The 19963-nt window shown below is 39.0% G+C and overlaps 1 protein-coding gene across 7 annotated transcripts in view; it reads left to right on the top strand.

The window, feature by feature from the left end:
* The window catches only part of pikfyve (phosphoinositide kinase, FYVE-type zinc finger containing), a 103853-nt gene that overhangs the window by 30142 nt on the left and 53748 nt on the right, over positions 1–19963 (top strand). For 4 of the 7 annotated variants that reach the window (XM_008109194.3, XM_008109196.3, XM_008109195.3 and 1 more), the window contains 6 exons: positions 7769–7904; positions 10484–10641; positions 10929–11040; positions 11268–11315; positions 15900–16047; positions 16494–16661. In XM_008109194.3, coding sequence (XP_008107401.2) covers positions 7769–7904; positions 10484–10641; positions 10929–11040; positions 11268–11315; positions 15900–16047; positions 16494–16661 — 770 coding nt within the window. The remainder of the gene's footprint in view (positions 1–7768; positions 7905–10483; positions 10642–10928; positions 11041–11267; positions 11316–15899; positions 16048–16493; positions 16662–19963) is intronic. The other 3 variants (XM_008109197.3, XM_008109198.3, XM_008109199.3) reach the window with 3 other exon arrangements.

Here is a 19963-nt window from a genome sequence, read left to right as displayed (position 1 = left end):
TGCAGTAGTTTGATGCTTTGCAGTCCAGGAAAAGTAAGCATGGTGATATGAATAATATTTCAAGCAGTTGTTAGTAGTAATACGTTTCAGTTATTAGGTGATGGCAAATGCTTATGGAAGTGCTTGTTTTAGTGAGGAGTGTTTGTTCGGCCACATATATACTTTTAAAAACAATAATAATGACTTGACACTGAAATTGGTCAGAAGGACATGTTAGGGAGAAAGATCAAGGGAGGTGAATGAATTCATAGAGAACAGGCTTGATCAATGGCTCATTGACAGCTCAGTGTATTCTGTGTCTTTCAAAGGCAGGAGGCCAGGCAGTGCCAGTTGCTGAGAGAAGGATGGAAGCTTTCATTTACTTCTTTCAGGCGCTGGGTTGCAAAACTGTTTTTGCCATATTTTTATTGAGATTTTTTCAAAATACAAAACTAACAAATATCTAGAAACAAAACAATAGAGAGAAAGAGAAGTAAGAGATAAGAACACATATAAATAAAGCAGTAGTGGCTTCTGATGTTCTTTTTAGCTATATATATTATAAATTCATACCTCTCTTTCTAAAGCTCTTTTCCAATTTTTCATCCACAAGTCCCAAAAGAACAGGTTCTGCTTTTAACTGCATATTAACCTTTAAGATCCTTAGCATTAAAATCTGTTTTTGAATTCAGAACGTTATTTGCTTTTTCACATGGCCATCATGTATGATAAAATATTATTGTCTGTTGTATACTTTCCAATATCGTTCAGAACTTTGTTACACATTCTTGTCAATTTCTCTGAAATCATGTACCAATGACTAAGTTCTGCCTAAGATAGTGTAAATGTCAACCCCTTTGATCTTTTTTCATTGTTCCATTTGTTTATAATAGCCTGATTTTTTTCCTGTTTTATCATACAACATTTTCCGTGTTCTTCATCCAGGTCAGATTTTAATAAAAGTTGATACATTTTACTAATCATCTGTACAGAATTGTACTTCTCCCCCTGTAATTGGTTAAGTGAACGAACCCAGAGGGTGCGCACCAATGCTTCCTCTTCATCCTGGAAAGAAGTGACATAGTGGAGTGCCATAAGCAGGGTTCTGTCCTGGGCCCGGTTCTGTTCAACATCTTTATTAATGACTTAGATGAAGGGTTAGAAGGCAGGATCATGAAGTTTGAAGACAACACCAAATTGGGAGGATAGCTAATACTCCAGAAGACAGGAACAGAATTCAAAACGATCTTAACAGATTAGAGAGATGGGCTGAAACTAACAAAATGAAGTCTAACAGGGACAAATGCAAGATATTCCACTTAGGCAGAAAAAAGGAAATGCAAAGATACTGAATGGAGGATGACTGGCTCAACAGCTTTACGTGTGAAAAAGATCTTGGAGTCCTCGTGGACAACAAGTTAAACTTGAGCCAACAATGTCATGCGGCGGCAAATAAAGCCAATGGGATTTCGGCCTGCATAAATAGGAGCATAGTGTCTAGATCTAGGGAAGTCATGCTACCCCTCTATTCCACCTTGGTCAGACCACACCTGGAATCACACTGTGTCCAATTCTGGGCACCACAATTGAAGAGATGTTGACAAGCTGGAAGGTGTCCAGAGGAGGGCAACTAAAATGGTCAAGGGCCTGGAGAAACAAGCCCTATGAGGAACAGCTTAAAGAACTGCGCATGTTTAGCCTGCAGAAGAGAGGATGAGAGGAGACATGATGGCTATTTATAAATATGTGAGAGGAATTCATAAGGAGGAGGGAGCAGGCATGTTTTCTGCTGCCCTGGATACTAGGATGCGGAACAATGGCTTTAAACTACAGGAAATGAAATTTCATCTGAACATTAGGTAGAACTTCCTCACTGTGAGAGCTGTTTAGCAGTGGAACTCTCTGCCTCGGAGTGTGGTGTAGGCTCCTTCTTTGGAGGCTTTTAAGCAGAGGCTGGATGGCCATCTGCTTTGAATGCGATTTTCCTGCTTCTTGGTAGGGGGTTGGACCGGATGGCTCATGTGGTCTGTTCCAACTCTATGATCTTATGATTCTATTTTCCCCCTCAAAACCAGACTTCTTTTTGCTCATCTGTAAATAGGAAAATGCTTGGAAATTATATTCCTCTACAAGTAGCAGCTTTCTTGGTTTAATTAATACTCTAAGAATCCTTTTACATTAAACTTTTTTCTTTGCCTGCTCCTTCTTTTCTATAATGAGCATCTTGTGCTTGAAGCTGTAACAATATTTTTGGGTACCATCTGAATTTATACCTATTCCATATTCCAGATATGATGATTCATAGTCATGTGGGATAGGAGCCTCTGGTGGCGTAGGGGACAAAAGCCTCGTGACTTGAAGGTTGGGTTGCTGACCTGGAATTCCCAAAATCACAGGGAAATGGGGAACCTCGGTAACAAAGAAGGAAATCTCTTCCATGTGTTCCCTTATCCACATTCTGGTGGGCTCAGTCCATTGGCTTACTGGACCCGTCTTTAGGGGACGGCCATCTATAGCCTGCACCACCCGGGCGTTCTTGAAATCGTGATATTGTAATCCCAGAGAGTCGGCATACTCTCTGTCGATGAAATTGTTTGTTGCTCCTGAGTCTATCATGGCATGGATCATGACGGGTCCTTTTTTCGCTGACCACAACGTGACCACTAGGAGAAATAGGACCCCGGTTTGCGGCTCTTGAGTGGGGTTTTTGACCGGGTTGGCGAGCCTCTCTACGCCCGGTTGCTGGCTTCCCCCGCCGGCTTGGCTCCAGCCGCCTCTGCCGTCTCCGTCTCTGCGGAGGACGCCGCCGCCAGGCGAGCGGCGGGCTTTCTCTTGGCTGGACATTCTCTGGCGAAGTGGCCCCCGTTCCCGCAGTACCAGCAGAGGTTTAACCGTTGGCGGCGGGCCTTTTCGGCTACATCTATTCTGGGGCGCACATTGCCCAACTGCATCGGCTCTTCCTCGCTTCCCCTGGGGTATGGGGCTGGTGGTGGGGGTCTCCACACTGGACGTGGCTGAATACTGGCGGAAGCAGGGGGTTTCACTCCTGCTCTTCCACTTTGGCCTCGGAGCCACTGTTTTTTGTTGGCAAGCAGGACTTCGGCTCGTAAACAATGGTTGATAAGTCTCTCAAGAGAATTTGGAGGATCCACCTTGGAGATTTCTTCCTGCATCTCGATGTTGAGACCCTCACGAAACTGTCCTCTGAGGGCTATATCGTTCCAACCGGTGTTTTGGGCCAGCACCCGGAACTCGGCTATGTACTGGGACAACGGCCTGTCTCCTTGGAAAAGGCGCCGGAGTTTATGGCCGGCTGCCTCCTCGTTGTCCTCGATCCCCCAGGTCACCTTAAGGTGATTCAAGAAGTTTTGCGCGGAACTTAGGTGCATGGAGCCCGCATCAAATAGCGCCGTCGCCCAATTGGCCGCTGGCCCTTCTAGGAGACTATAAATCCACGCCACCTTGACATCTTCTTGGGGAAATTCGGCTTGACGGGCTTCTATGTATGCCTGGCATTGGCGACGGAAAACATGAACCTTGGAGGCTTCTCCAGAAAACTTGGTTGGAAGTGCCAGGCCAGGGAGCCGGATACCTCGTTCCTTCAAGCCCCGTATTTCTCCCTCCTGCGTATGGAGTGTATCACGGATTCTGTCTAATTCATCCTTGGAAATGGTGTAGCTGAGTGGTTGGGCTTCCGCCCCGGTTCCTGTAGACATCCTGGCCTTAGGTTAATTGGTGCTTAGGGTGGCGGAGTCAAACTGTCAAGACCCAGGCTACGGAGCACCAATAACCATGCACAGAGGCCTGATTCTATTTAATATCTTTATTAAAGGAATATATAAAGTCAATAAAAACAAGTGAAGAATGAAGTTCAGAAGTAGACCTTTCAGGAAAGGTCAAAATTAGTCCAGAAAAGCAATGTCCAATATGTGATATTAGAGTCCAAAGTTATAATCCAATAACCGAAACACACACTTTGCCAAGCAAAGTGTGGGGAAATGACAAGGTCCTTTAGTCCAATGGAGCTTGACAACAAGGCTGGAAAACAAACTAGATTCTTGGCAAACAAGACTTGATACGAGGCAACAAGAAGCAAGAAGCAAGAACAAGGTCCGTGGCGAGGTCCGAAGAACAAGGCAGGCTTGGAACTAGAACAAGGTCCTGGAAACAAGGAACTGGAGTTGCGTAGTCCACACACGATCTTACTCCCGAAGCTGACGAATTGACTCCGCAAGAATCTCCTTGCGGTAAAACAGCTATATAGGATCTTGTTTTCCCGCCAAGGAACACTTTCCCTGGGGAACAAGAAGTGAAACCCAAGCTGTGTCCAGATGCATGACTCCTTAAGATTTCCCAAGGGAAACAGGCTTAATCAGCTAATTGTCTGGCAGCGATTCTGGCGCTTCGGCGCTTCGCCTCCCTAGCGCCTCTATCTCAATTATAATTATCCCGGCGAGAGAACGGGGGAGAATTCTGCCCAAGGCTTGTTTGGCTGACTTCTTGAGGGCAAGCATCCTGCAGGTGCAGGGGCTCCGATTCTGGCTGAATCGGTGGGAAACCAAAGTTTTCCTCTTCGTCTGCCACAATAGTACTAGGAACGGGACTACATGGCCCATGAGACATCACAAATACTTCATTTATAAATTCCTTGTGAAGTGAATGTTATAGAGTGAATGAACTGTTTCTTAATAATTCAGGTGAAGGATCTTTTTCACACCTTTTCTGCATAAATTATTTTAATGCTTTAATCTAATATTTGCCTTGATTATTGCAAGAAGAGATGACATTTTCTCAATCTAGACAGTCCTCTAATCAGTATTTTTGGCCATTTGGTGTTCTTACAAAGCAGATGTAATTATAGTTAAAAATAAGCTTTCACTACATAAAGTATCAAAAATAGAAATAGTATCTTAGGCAGGGGTCCCCAAACTTTTTAAACAGTTCACGGTCCCTCAGACCGTTGGAGGGCCAGACTATAGTTTTTTCAAAAACTATGAACAAATTCCTATGCACTGCACACTGCACATATCTTACTTTGAAGTAAAAACAAAAACAAAACAGGAATAAATACAGCCTCAATGTTAATCATAATCATAATAAAAATAATAAAGAGGGTTGGAAGAGATCCCTTGGGCCATTTAGTCCAACCTCCTTCTGCCTTTGTGCACCAAAAGCACTAGCAAAGCACCCCTTAATAATTAATTATTAATTAAATAATAATTAAAATACCATTATAAACAAGCATGCACCAGGCGAGGGAGGAGATGGGAAGGATGCGTACCTTTCCCTCCTACCCCGTGCCGCACGCACCTTCGTTGGTGGAGGAGGAGGGAGCTGACGCCGCAGGGGCCGGATAAATGGCTTCGATGGGCCGCATGTGGCCCCTGGGCCTTAGTTGGGGGACCCCTGATCTTAGGAATAAGTAGCTCTCTTATGAGCCATCTAGAACTCTTAAGATCATCCAGAGAGGCCCTGCTCTTGGTCCCACCTGCCTCGCAATCGCGGCTGGTGGGAACGAGGGACAGGGCTTTCTCGGTGGTGTCTCCCCGGCTGTGGAACACCCTCCCTAGCAACATTTGACAAACTCCGACCCTGCTGGGCTTTAGAAAAGCTGTAAAGACAGGGCTGTGTGCCCAAGCGTTTAATGAATAATTTAAGTCGACATGGTCCAAATTAAGGTTTTTGCACAAGGTTCTGGATGAATGGATTTAATTACATAGATGTTTTTAAATTTTATAATGTGTTTTAATAGTGTTGTTAACTGTATGTATTGTTTTGATCTTAATGATTGTGTTTTGGGCATTAAATTTTTGCCGACCTTTGTAAGCCGCCTTGAGTCCCCTCGGGTGAGAAAGGCAGGGTAAAAATGCTATAAATAAATAAACTAGTCAAATATGCATTTAAATTTAAACTAAGGTAATACAGCCCTAGGCTTTGGACATTTTGAAAAGAGCAGTTTAGAATGTATTAATATTAGCTTCTGCTTTTGTCTGTTTGATTTGACTTGGCATATAAATCTGAATTGGGTCATTTTTTCTGATTATGGTACTCACATGTATAGCAGTGCTCAGAAGAGTTACAAGCATTATTGTGGGAACTCATTACTTCTTTATTTTATAACAAGGACACAGTGAAGTATTTGCTTATTGTATCAGACACAAATTGAGCGTACAGTTATAACGTATTTAAAAAAACCACAAAGTTAAAATTTGACATTATACTAGATTTCCTTTGACCAGAAGCTGGCCACTTGGAGTGCCTCTGGTTTCGCTGTGAGAAGGTCCTCCATTGTACATGTGGCAGGGCTCAGGCTACATTGTAGTAAGTGGTCTGTGGTTTTCTCTTCCCCACACTCACATGTCGTGGACTCTAATTTGTAGCCCCATTTCTTAAGATTGGCTCGGCATCTCGTGGTGCCAGAACACAGTCTGGTCAGTGCCTACCAAGTCACTCAGTCTTCTGTGTGCCCAGGGGGGTGTTTCTAATCCAGTATCAGCCATGGATTGAGATTCCAGGTTTGAACTTGCCACTTTTGGACTCTTGCTTGCTGAGATGTTCCTGTGAGTATCTCTGTAGATCTTAGAAACTTAAGTCTTATAAATAATGTGAATGGAAGTAATGTAACCATGGGAAATTGCAGGGGATGACTTATATCCAGTAGTTATAATTTAAAGTTATTTTAAAAGGACACTTTAAGGTTTCAGTGGAATATGTCAATTATGCTGTTTATAATGCGTTACTACCAAAACCAAGCCAATATTAACCACGACAAACTACAGTAGAGTCTCGCTTATCCAACGTAAACGGGCCGGCAGACTGTTGGATAAGTGAATATGTTGGATAATAAGGAGAGATTAAGGAAAAGCCTATTAAACATCAAATTAGGTTATGATTTTACAATTTAAGCACCAAAACATGTTATACAACAAATTTGACAGAAAAAGTAGTTCCATGTGCAGTAATGCTATGTAGTAATTACTGTATTTACGAATTTAGCACCAAAATATCACGATGTATTGTAGTCACATTGACTACAAAAATGCGTTGGATAATCCAGAACGTTGGATAAGTGAGAGTCTACTGTACTTGGGTTTTTGCAAAACAAAATAAAACGCTTTTAAACTAAACTTCTAAATAACAATTTTTAAAAATTGTTCCTGGTTTGAAAGTGTTATTTCCTGTTTAATTGTGCAGTACTTACTTTCATAGTAGTTGTTATACTCCAGAAACTTCATTTTTGTAGCTGTCAGAAACCATGTTGAATTGATTGAGACTCTGTGAGATATTTATTGAAAAACTAGCAAAATGTGCTGAAGGATGTCCCGCAAAAACAAAGTTTTTGTAGTTTAATACATTTTCCCATGTTTTTATAATAGAACCAATTAGGAAATGACATTTATAACCCAATAACAAAAATCATGTTACATAGTGTAATAACTGTCCAAGTTACTATTTGTACTTGTAACCCAAGAATTCAAAGGGTGAATTAAATGACTTCTCCTCATCAATGTACATTTGGTTCTTTGCATCCTAGAATATTTTCAGGTTTTAATCCTGAATGAAGAAGATAAAAATCCACATAAGGAAAAACTAGCTTAATAACATTGCCTTGCCTTTTGTAATGATGCTTGTTTCCAGTTGCTGATTTTGAAAACTGGTTAGTATTGGCTTGGTGAGAGAGACACCAAGTTTCTCAGTGTTGTAAACTCAGACATGTCCTGTTAAAGTTTAATTTCAAAGAGGAGGAGTGAGCTTAAGAGGGTAAGCATTGTTCTCTTTCTCCCTCCAGATCAGCTAGCATTACTAACCTGTCCTTGGACCGATCGGGGTCTCCCATGGTGCCTTCCTACGAAACATCTGTCAGTCCGCAGGCTAATCGCACCTACGTGAAGGAGACCAATGAGGATGAGCGCAAAATTCTTCTGGTATACATCAAACCCTTGTTGTACCTTTTCTATTTCTGACATAAATAAGTGGTGCCTTACTTCTTTTTGTGGTACCCAATTTTTTAGGTTTGGCTCTGGTCGTCCTGCCCTGAGTTGCTCCGGGTGATTTATCTTCTTGGTCATTCATTGTGTAACTTTGAAAAAAACACTATTTCTAAGTGAATGCCTATCTTCTGAGGAAATATAATTTGCTCAGCTTGAGTACAAAAGACTAACACTTGTCTTTTTAATTTTTCTTTAAGAAAGGCATTTAAGAAAGACATTTGAGAGTATTATTCCTGAAGACACCGTTCCCAAGTCTGGAATTTTCAGGCATCCTGACAGGTCCTAGGATTCAGGGAAAATGTGTTCTTAGGTGCCCTGATGGGCAGATTTCAAACTGAAATGTTTTCAAAATACAGGGTGTTTGAAAAAGAACTCCCTATTCACCATTTAATTTAAATGGTGAATAGGGAGTTCTTTTTCAAACACCCTGTATTTTGAAAACATTTCAGTGATTGGTAGCTTGTTTGTGAAGAACAAATCCTGCCAAACTAACCCTACATCTTTTTATTAGGCTACTAGTTTATTAGATGGTGAGAAAGTTGAAGATGTCATTTATTTTTATTAGAAAACTGACTGAATATGAAATAGATAGAAATAACATCAGCTGGATCCGTAATTGGTTTGAAAACTATGCTCTCATAAGTGGAATATCTCAGGGTATTGTCAGCTCTTTAGTGTTTTAAGCAATGATTACAATCCCTTCCACTCCATCATATTAAACTGAAGGCTAACATATTGAAACAGAATTCAAAAATACCTTCATAAACTAAAGAAATCTAGGCTGAAATTAACGAAATGGCATCCAACAGGCAAATGCAAATTCTACATTTTTAGTCCACGAAAACTAAATACACAAATATAGGATGGGGGATACTTGTTTCAGCAATACTACAGATGAAAAGAATCTCGGGATTGGTGTTCAGTGTGAGCCAACAGTGTGATGCTGGAGCAAAGAAAACAGATGCATTAATAGATGCATACTTTCCAAAACTAGGGCAGTAATAGTCCTACAACATTCTGTGCTTGTCAGACCTCACCTGGAAGGCTGTATTTAGTTCTGGGCACTTCATTTTAAGAAGTATACAAACTAGTTGGAGCAGATTTAGAGAAGGGCAGTGAAAATAATGAAAAGTATGGAGAACCACACATATGAAGAGGGTTGAAGCTAAAGGGTTATCACAAAGATGAGGGGGCAAGCTTGTTTTCTGCTGCCTTCTTGTTTAGAACTATTAGGTATAATGGTTTTAAGTTATAGGAGGGTTGACTTCGATTGAAGATTAGAGGAAACCTCTTAACAGCATAGTTAGGCAATGGAACCAATTGCTTAGAGAGGTGGTGTGGTCTCTTTGGGAGATCTTCAAAAAGAGTCCGGGCATCTACTTGCTGGGAATTCTTTAACTGAAGATCCTGCATTGAGCAAGGGGTTGGACTTGAAGGCCCACAGGACCCCTTCCAACTTGATGATAATGCCATTTATTTATTTATTTATTTATTTATTTATTTATTTATTACGCCGTTTCTATCCCATCTTTCTCACCCAAAGGGACTGAAGGTGGCTTACAGTATGCCCTTTCCCGTATTGTCTTCAGAGCTTTTCAAAATTGCCATCCTTGTATAGAAAGCAGTGATACTTCATAGTGGACAGGTATTTTGTAACTATTTAACATACAAACACATGGACACACAAACACCCTATAGCACTTCTCTTATCATCTGTTATTCAACCTGACTCATAGAATTCTGAGATTTCCAACCATTGCTATTATGCTCCCTGTCCCTTCAATCGGAGGAATTTCCAGGAAACTCACAAAATAGACCCTGTGAATGTCTTGTTCATATTACGTCCTAACAAATGTTATGGAAGGATATTTAAAGAACACCATCCCAAAGAACACTGAAGCAAAACAATAACAACAATAATACTAATAATAATTTTATTTCTTACCCACCTCTCCTGATGGCTATGTCCATTCTCTGAATACCATCACACAGGCAGTCAATCATAGCCAAAACACTCATGCACCGAACACCTCTGTTCGGCATTACACCAACCTCAGCTCTCAGGTAGTTGTAAGGCCCTTCAAATACAGGCAGCTCTAGTATCTTACTGGACATTCTGGAAAGTTGTGCATAGGTCTTCAACTGTGCCTTTTGCAAACTCTGGATCTGGATAATGTTTTCTCCAGTGCTAAATGCTAAGAACACAAAATTTTGAGAACTTTTCTTCCTCAGGAAAGTAAGTTCAGTAGTTGTGAGCATCTGCTGTAATTTTCCTTTTTTACAAGCAATTGCAATCATAATGAAAAATGTTATTAGAAGGAACAGTTTTCAAAATGAAGTCTGAGTATCTGTACTTCCGTAAAAGTCTTAATAGTTTCATTATATCCAGAGGTTAGAGAGGGCGCTGTGAATCCCTTGTAACAGAGATAACTGTGTCTTCTTAAGACACGAGAGAACACTTAAGCCTGTGCTATCTCCGTGCTATCTCAGAATGTCATCACTTTGCCTTGTAGGATTCAGTCCAGCTAAAAGACCTCTGGAAGAAAATCTGCCATCACAACAGCGGGATGGAGTTCCAGGATCATCGTTATTGGCTGCGTACACATCCCAATTGCATTGTGGGAAAGGATCTGGTCAATTGGCTCATGAGGAATGGCCACATCACCACCAGGTAGCAGAGATCCATGTGCTCATATTCTTTTTTTTACAGGCCAGATTATTTATCTGAACTTGATAATATTTAGGAAAGGGATTGTTTTCTGGTAGTCTTGTTCCAATACTCCCCCATGCTTTTTAAAAAGTTGATAGTAACACTAAGAAAAATAATAAAAACTCCATATCCATACTTCAATTTATTTTTGGTTTGAGGTGAGAGAGTGAATAGCATTGGAACACACTGTCTTTAGACAAATAAATTTTCTGTAACTAACTTGTGATTGAAATATCTCTTATTTCCAGGGCTCAAGCTATTGCCATAGGACAGGCATTGGTAGATGGCCGTTGGCTGGATTGTGTGAGTCACCATGATCAGATCTTTAGAGATGAGTATGCACTCTACAGACCACTGCAGGTATTGGCTTCTTTTGTGGTCCTTTGGCACAAGCTGTCAGACTTGGTTTTTTTTTTATAGTCTAGTAGCATTAGTTGTGTCCGTCTTGATGTCTAAAAACCAAATGACCCTGGTAGATTTCCTGAGTCCCACTTGTTCACGGAGTGTGTGCGTGCGCTTGTTTGAGAAGGTGTGCAAAATCAATTCCAGTTTCTGATAAGTCACTAATGGAAACTAATTTACTTAAGGTCAAGAGATGTAGCAAGAGAGCTGTGAAACCTTCAGTGAAAAGAAAGGTAGGCACCTCCCAGGTAACAAACGTTGGTGGGGTGGGGGAGGGATCCACAAGGAAGTTTTTAGGAAGTTTTAAGAAATTAGATTCTAAGTGGGGGCATCAGGCATATCTCAGTTCAGAGTTTTATATAACATTTGGGCAATAGATTGTGTAAGATCATTTGGCCATTTTTTTATCTTATTAGAAGTTTGTAATGGTTTTAAAGAAATGATATGCCTTTCAGAAGATAATTACCCAATTCACCCAAATACAAATGAAGAATCTTAGTGACTTGGCTGTTTCTTAATGAGTCAGTCTCTTTGGCAATAATGGCTTCTTTACTGTTAGGAAGAATTGGAGTGGTGAATGTGTAACAAGTACCTTTTTATATCCAAAAGTATATGATAACATAATTTTGTTCTGTATGATCTTAGCCATTTGCTTATAGGAAACTATTTGTATTTACTCTCAGAAAAATGTTTTAATTTAATACTCGTTTGATACTTCAAACTATTTAGGCATATAAAGGGCTGGGGAAAAGTAGAATGAAAATAATGGTCCATAATATCCTCTTTGAGTCTCTTTGTGGAGAGAAAAAGCGGGGTAAAAATATAATATTATATATTAAATATAATAAACATAATAAACATAATATAATAATAACAAAATATTAATAATAATAGGATCTCTCAAAAATAAATTTGTAATATGATTATAATAAAATAAACATCTGATGCATTTATTTCATCATCTTAAAATAATGTATGGCATTGGCTCTGCCTTAGGTGGCTAATAGTTTGCACTATTTAGAGCAGGTTTGGGCAAACCTGGGCCCTCCTAGTGTTTTGGACTTCAGCTCCCACAATTCCTAGCAGCCTACCGGAATTGTTTAATGAAATATATATTAAGCAAAAAGTCCTCCTAATATGGAAGGTATCAGAAATTATAACTATACCAAAAAAGGGAAGAGATTTAACACAGCCAGGGTCGTGCAGACCTATTAGTCTATGCAGTCAGGATTACAAAATATTTACAAAAAAATTGGCAGAAAGATTGGAAACAATAATGCCAAAACTAATCAAATAAGATCAATATGGATTTGTGAAGGGAAGAAAAATTGGGGATCCAATAAAAATTTGATAATGTCAATGAATCACACAAATTCGAACAAGAAAAAAATTGGAATTTTCAAATTGGACGTTTGTAAAGCATTTGATAAGCTCAATCATACATTTTTGTTAAGAGTATTTCAACAGTTAAATATGGGGGGAAAATTTGGCAAAACATTGCAATTGGATAGCAACTGCAAAGCAAAAATATGGGTGAATGGTGGAAAGACAGGAAAGATACCAATTTTAAATGGTACAAAACAAGGTTGTCCATTATCCCCCACTTTATTTGTAATAGCAATAGAAATACTAGCCGGAAGTATCAGGAATAGCACCAATTGGACAGGGTATAAAATAGAAAAGGAAGGAGGAAAAAAGGAAAGAAATAAAGCTCAATTCCTTTACCGATGATGCAATGATTATTACAACCCAACCGTTAATTGTTGTAAAAGATATGATTAAAAAATTTGAAGAGTTTAAAATACATCAGGACTATTTGTTAACATCAAAAGGTCAGAGATACTATGTCTTAATGCCCCACCAAGGGAACAATTGTAGATTAGGAAAATATCAGGATTAAGATTAGGATCAAATAAGTTAAAATACTTAGGAGTATGGACATATAAAAACCTGGAGAGTATAGGCAAGGGGAATTACAAACAAAAATGGAAAGTAATAGAGAAACAACTTAAGAATTGGGAAGGGGAAACATTAAAAAGAGTGGTATTAAAATGTTTATAATACCAAAATTGTTATATTTATTCCAAACATTACCAAACACTATAAAGATGATGACGCTATAGACATGGGACAGAAGAATATGAAAATAGGCAGTTGGAGGAAAAAGGCCCAGAATAAGGGACAAATGGTTAAATGCAAAAGAGGAAGAGGGAGGCTGGGGGATTCCAAGTTTAGAAGTCTACCACAATGCGTTAAAACAAAAGATGGTTGGAAATAAAGTATACTAAAATGGGTAAATATGGAGATGATAATTAATAATATTAAAGGAAAATAAAAAATAATTAGGGAATGGAATAGGAGAGAGGAAACAGAGTTTAAGGAACCCTTTAAAGCAGTGGTTCTCAACCTGGAGTCTCCAGATGTTTTGGCCTACAACTACCAGAAATCCCAGCCAGTTTACCAGCTGTTAGGATTTCTGGGAGTTGAAGGCCAAAAACATCTGGGGACCCCAGATTGAGAACCACTGCAAGCCAGCTGCAACAAATCACTCTGACCAAGAGGTCATGAGTTCGAGGCCAGCCCGTGCCTGCGTCTTGTCTCTGTCTCTGTTCTGTGTTATGGCATTGAATGTTTGCCTTTATATGTGTGCAATGTGATCCGCCCTGAGTCCCCTTCGGGGTGAGAAGGGCAGAATATAAATGCTGTAAATAAATAAATAAATAGGGTTCCTTAAAGTCCCTTTTCTCTCCTATTCCATTCCCTAAATATTATTCATTTTTTTGACAAGGTGATTAGGAAATGTTTGAGAAAGGAAAAGAAGGTAGCAGGGGATCTGTATTAACAAATCATAATGGTAAAAAAAAAAAGAAATAATAGAGGAAATTTTCCAGACATGGAGAATGGACATGGAAATTGAGAGGGAAGACATCCAAAGAATACAGCAAAAGAAAAGTATAATTATTAAGGGGTGCCTTGAATGTGACTTCCTGCTTCTTGGCAGGAGGTTGGACTGGATGGCCCATGAGGTCTCTTTCAACTCTATTATTCTATGATTCTAAGGGAAGCAAGAAGGAAAATGGTACAAAAATGGTACAGAACTCCTGCACAACATTCTTGTTTTTTGTTACCAGGGATAAAGGACAGGTGTTGGCATGGTTGTGAACAAAGAGGGGTGTTTAATCACATGATATAGGAATGCAATCGAATGCAAGAATAATGGAGAATGATTGAAGGAGAAATCAACAGAATGTTAAATCTACAAATAGTAATAGTTAATAAAAATGTCCTACATGTAAGGATAACAGAAGTGAAGAATATACAAAAAGAAGAAATGGTTGACAAATTAATAGAGTGTGCACAAATTGTTTTAGTGTGGGATTGGAAAGAAAACAAAATGGACTCTGACGAATTGGTATAAGTTAATATGTTAAATGTGGAAATAACAAATTGCAAATAGAACAATATAGATAAAATTGAAAAAGTTACAGTAATTAAGAGGATGTGGGAACCAGTTAGGAATTACTTAGAGAATGTGCCAAGATGTGGAGTGGAAAAATTAAGACTGAGATTAATATTTCAAATGTAACTTCTGTCGTTTGCTGTATAAATTGCATGTACAAGGAGGGGAGGGTGGAAATGGGATAAAACAATAAAATAACAATAAAAAGGGAAAAAGGAAACAAATCTTTTGGCTTGTGTTACTTATGATAATCCTGCATATTACTCATTGATTCATAGACTTATAATATATGAATATAAATTTTAGTTTATATCTTAATCTAATGTACCATTGATGTGTACAGATGACTATAAGGTGGGATTCTATACTGTTGCTAACTGTAAATAAAGAATGTACACACAAGCATGCACGTGCGTGCGCACACACGCACAATTATATTCTTTATTTACAGTCATTTACCAGTATAGAATCCCACCTTATAGTCATCTGCCCACATCAATGAATATACTGTATGTATGGGGCATAGATTTTTGTGTGACATTTTTACTTGGTTTACTTACATTTTAATGTGTACATTATAATCTTATCTATAGCAACATTTTATATTACTTAAAAATAATCTATTTAAAATGCCTTCAATTTTTTTCTTTCATTTTTATGTCTATAGATTTTTAGATTTCCTCTCTAAAAAATACAAAATATAATTTGTGTCTTATTTCCCTGGCTTTATCTTAGGTGTTTTTTAAAAATATTTGAGAACATCTATCTAGGAATCTCTAGGTCCTCCAGCACAACTCTTATGGTCAACTGCCAACTTCCAGCACAAGTTAAACATAGAGTTGCACTGAAGGACCCAGAAATTTCTATAGAGAATGTATATAATACTATGTATCAAAATTTGAAAAAATATTTGAAAGTGCTATTCCTGTTTAATTGTGTGGTACTTACTTTGAAAGTAGTTGATATACTCCAGAAACTTGATTTTTGTGGCTGCCACAAACTATGTTGAATTGGTTGAGGGACTCAAGAAATTCATTGAAAAACTATAGCAAAATGTGCCTCGGAATGTTCTGCAACAACCAAGTTTTTGCAGTTTAATGAACTTTTAAAGATTTTTTATGATAGAACAAATTAGGAAATGACATTTATAACCCAGGAACAAAAATTGTGTTACATAATCTAATCATATCCATGAATAATCAAATCTGCAAAAAAAGTCAAACATCAAATCTGGTGGACTCACTGATAAAATCAGATACTCTCCTTTGAGAAAGCCATTCTTGCTCCAAGGATGGTAACATGCTAAGTGAGACTAATGAAGGAAAATGTCTGTTTACTTTCCCATATAACCATGCAGAGTACAGAATTTTCTGAAACTCCTTCTCCAGACAGTGACTCTGTCAACTCTGTGGAGGGCCACTCTGAGCCATCCTGGTTCAAGGACATCAAGTTTGATGACAGCGACACAGAACAGATTGCAGAAGAAGGAGATGACAACTTGACCAGTGAGTTTTTGTACCCCTCTCCTGAGGATATCAGTCTTAATGGCATGTAAACGTTTGGCTTTGCTCTGCTTGCTGTGGTGTAGAAGTGAAAGCCTTTTTTCTAATCCTTCTAAGTAGATGCAGTATTTTCTGAGTGACTTATTTGATAGATTTCTCTTCCCCCCCTGACATAAATATAGTTATTGGCATGACTTTTAAAAGCCATTCCACTTCAAAAAAGGGGGAAACAAAAGCAAATGGCTTCAAATGACTGTCAGAATCCTTTAAAAGCCACATGACACAAGCAGATGAAAATACTGTTTCTTCTCTTCTCTTCAACTTTGCACACTGGGCTTTAAAAAAATTAAGATCATTTCTCTCCTTTTCTTGAAACCCTCATGAATACTTGTTATTTGAATCTGCCCTTTCCTCCCTGTATCTCTTCCCCTCTCACTCAAATCTAAAAGATTCTGCCAGCCCTAGCAAGCGTACCTCAGTCAGCAGCTTCCAGTCTGCCATGGACAGCGACTCAGCCGCTTCCATCAGCCTGAACGTGGAGCTGGACAACGTCAACTTCCATATCAAGAAGCACTCCAAGTACCCACATGTGCCCCCTCACCCTGCCGACCAGAAAGGTATGAGGCCGTAACCACTTGGAGTCGCATACGGTAGAAAGCAGGGCTCGGAGAACTATTTGTCTGAACTCTAGCTCCTGCTGTCAGTTCCCCCACTTGATCCTCTTTGCTCTACTGTCTTCTTGCCCTAACTGGGATCGTTGTAAACTGTACGCTCACCAGGATAGTATGTTACAAATTCTGATAGAGCTCCTCTGTCAAATTTCCTTTGGCTATATAGGTGTGTTTTGAGAACATCTATTCTAAGCTTCCATTAAAGCTGGACACAACTGTAAGATGAGGAGAGTCCCTTATAAGAGTTCCATGAGGTGGAAGACCCATAGTGTTGCTATAGGTAAAATACTGACATGAAGCATTCCAGATAGTTGCCATTCAATATGGTGCCACAGCCAGTTATCTCTCAGGTGATTTTGTGAGCCCCACTTCTTAAAGTAGCTCTCTTCAGTTTAGGGTGCATCTACACTGTAGAACAGTAGTTCTCAACCCAGATGTTTTTGGCCTTTAACTCCCAGAAATCCCAGCCAGTTTACCAGCTGTTAGGATTTCTGGCAGTTGAAGGCCAGAGACATCTAGGGAGCCCAGGTTGAGAACCACTGCTGTAGAACTAATGCAGTTTGATGCCACTTGAACTGCCACAGCTCAGTGCTATGGAGTTATAGTAGTTGTAGTTTTTCAAGGTCTTGAGCTTTCTCTGCCAAATAGTGCTGGTGCCTCATCAAACTACAATTCTCACGATTCCATAGCCTTGAGGCATCGTGGTAAAAGAGGTGTAAACTGTATTCATTCTGCAGTGTAGATGCACCCTCAGTGACCTCTTGATATGTTGAACTACAGCTCTCTTCATACCATGTCAGTGGACCAGTGTGGGTTGGTATGATGGGAGTTGAACAGTTTTAAAATTCTACATAGGGGAGGGTGGCCTTAAACAGTAAAGAAATTATGCTCTTGCATTTAACGCCACCTAGGCGGGTTTCTTAATGCAACAATTCTATATATAGCAGTGCCTGTTTAGAATCCACATATATCTGGTTTGTTTAAAGGTATAAAAGCATGTAGACTACTAATTTCAAAAATATATCAATTCCTGCTTTCCTCCCTTTCCCCCTCTACCCAAGCGCCAAACCTCATGGTGATATTGCAGAGAAGTCTGACCTTTTCATCTTCCTTGTTTCCTTTGACATTACTTCCTGATAAAAGCCACAAAGGAGTTTAGGGGATTTTCTCTTTCTAAACGGAAGTATGTAAAAGAAGGTAAATTTGCCTGCGGCTACGGTTGTTCATAGGTGCCGTCATAAAAAGAAACAACTAACAAGTGCAGCTTTTCAGATACTATTTCGGTGTATGGCTTGAACTATCAGTGCATAGTAACATGCAACAGCTCTGCTTACTAAAATCAAAAAAAGTTGCTGTGGGTTGAGACTAATATGAAATAACCATAGTACTAGAAGCTCTTCTTTTGCTTATGAATTAACAGAGTCTTATATTTCTGCTAATATTGCATGCCAGTTATGTGTACACCTGAAAAGGCCCTTGGTGGTCATCAAGTGGGGAAGGAACGTAAACATTTATTACTGTACATCTTTCCCAAGAAATGTTGGCAGGTCAGTTCACCATTGTTTGGCTATATGACGGTTAAAGTGTTTTTGGAAACAGTAAATCCATTTTTACCTTTTCCTGGCCTTTGTTCATTGAATCAGACATATTTCATGACATGTAGATCACAAAGTGCAAAGGATGCGGCTTCTCTCATTCCAGTTGTACATGGCACCCAAGAACGGTTTTGACTAATCTTTGCTTTGCCATGAGATAGTCCTAAATTAGCCTGTGATGTCCCTTCCACCCACCCGCTTCCTCTGGAGCTTCTTTTAAAAGATACTTTTCAGTTGAATGCCATTAATTATTTTCTCCACAGATTAGGAACATGTGATAGTAGTTCATTGAAAGCTTACCCGCAGTTTGGCACTTACTCTTCCATAATAAGAAGTACAGATATTTTTGGAAAGTGCAGAACATAGAGAGAGAACACCTTGCCTGCGCTTCACTGGTGGAGCCAATAAACTGACAGAGGACAGGGTACATTATAGCATTCAAACTGCCCTTGTCTTAAAAGCCGGAGTGGCACTAACACTGGTGTCATTCTGACAACAATTCAAAATATGCCTTTTTATTGGAGCCTTCAGTTCTTAATTGTTTTTAATCCCAATTCGCACGTGTTATGGTTTATGTTACTTTATGATGGTTTTTACCTGGTTTCATATTGTCATGTTTTTGAGTGTTGAATGATTCTAATGCTTTAAAATAATTCTTATTACATTAAATTGTCCTAAACAGATATTCTTGCGTTGTACTCTGAGAGTCTCACATATGGGGGTATACATATTTTAATTAGCATATTTTTAAAAATAAGTTTGAAGATATATCATTATTGAGGCTTCTGTTTGGCTATCTATCTGTGAAAGCACTCTAATGAGATTGCTGCGAAGATAGCACTTTTTAAAAACTTTTATGAAGAGAGATAATGGATTCCAGCTGTACTCTGAGCAATCCTGGAAGGACTAAATATCAGTTCTGGGGTAGGGTGCAGTTGCTTTAGGAATTTAAATTGAAATTATAAATTAGAAGTTAAGAAAACCTGTAATACAGGAAGTCTTCAAGTTACAAACAAGATAGATTCTGTAGGTTTGTTCTGAAATTGAATTTGTATATAAGTCTGAATAGGCACATTTTAAAGTTTAACTCCAGCCAAAAATACATATATACATACACACCTACATACATACATACAAGCTTTGGATAGCATAGGGAAAGATTCACACTCCTGTGGTGTTTGTTTTGCTGTCTGTGCCCCTGTTTGAAGATTTCTGATTACTTTCTGTCCCTGGGATCATTGGATTTTGAAAAAAATGATTTGTTGTGGAAAAAAGGATTGATGATCAAGCTTTAGTGGAGACACTCCCCCATAACTCTTTCAGGAGTGAATTTTTTTCCCTAGGGGTAAATTTCTCCTACTTCCTGTTGTCTCAGCCCCATTCTTAACTTTGTGCCATTAGTAAGTTGAATGTTTGTAACTCAGGAATGGCCTGTATAAGCAAAATAATCAACATGGTAGTTTAAATGTCAGATCAGGAATATGAAAGCCCAGAGTTCACCAAGTGGCCTTGGTTAAGTCACATTCTCTCAACCTTAGAAGGAAGCAAAAGCAACTCCCCCTAAAAACATCATGCCAAGAAAACCTTGTGATAATTTCACCTTAGAGTTGCCATAAAGCAGATACAACTTGATACAGTGGCATAATATAGACC

Source organism: Anolis carolinensis, chromosome 1 (genome assembly GCF_035594765.1).
Source record: "Anolis carolinensis isolate JA03-04 chromosome 1, rAnoCar3.1.pri, whole genome shotgun sequence".
Lineage (NCBI taxonomy): Eukaryota > Metazoa > Chordata > Lepidosauria > Squamata > Dactyloidae > Anolis > Anolis carolinensis.
The sequence above is the reverse complement of the archived record's forward strand: the minus strand, read 5'-3'. Positions and strand labels throughout refer to the sequence as shown.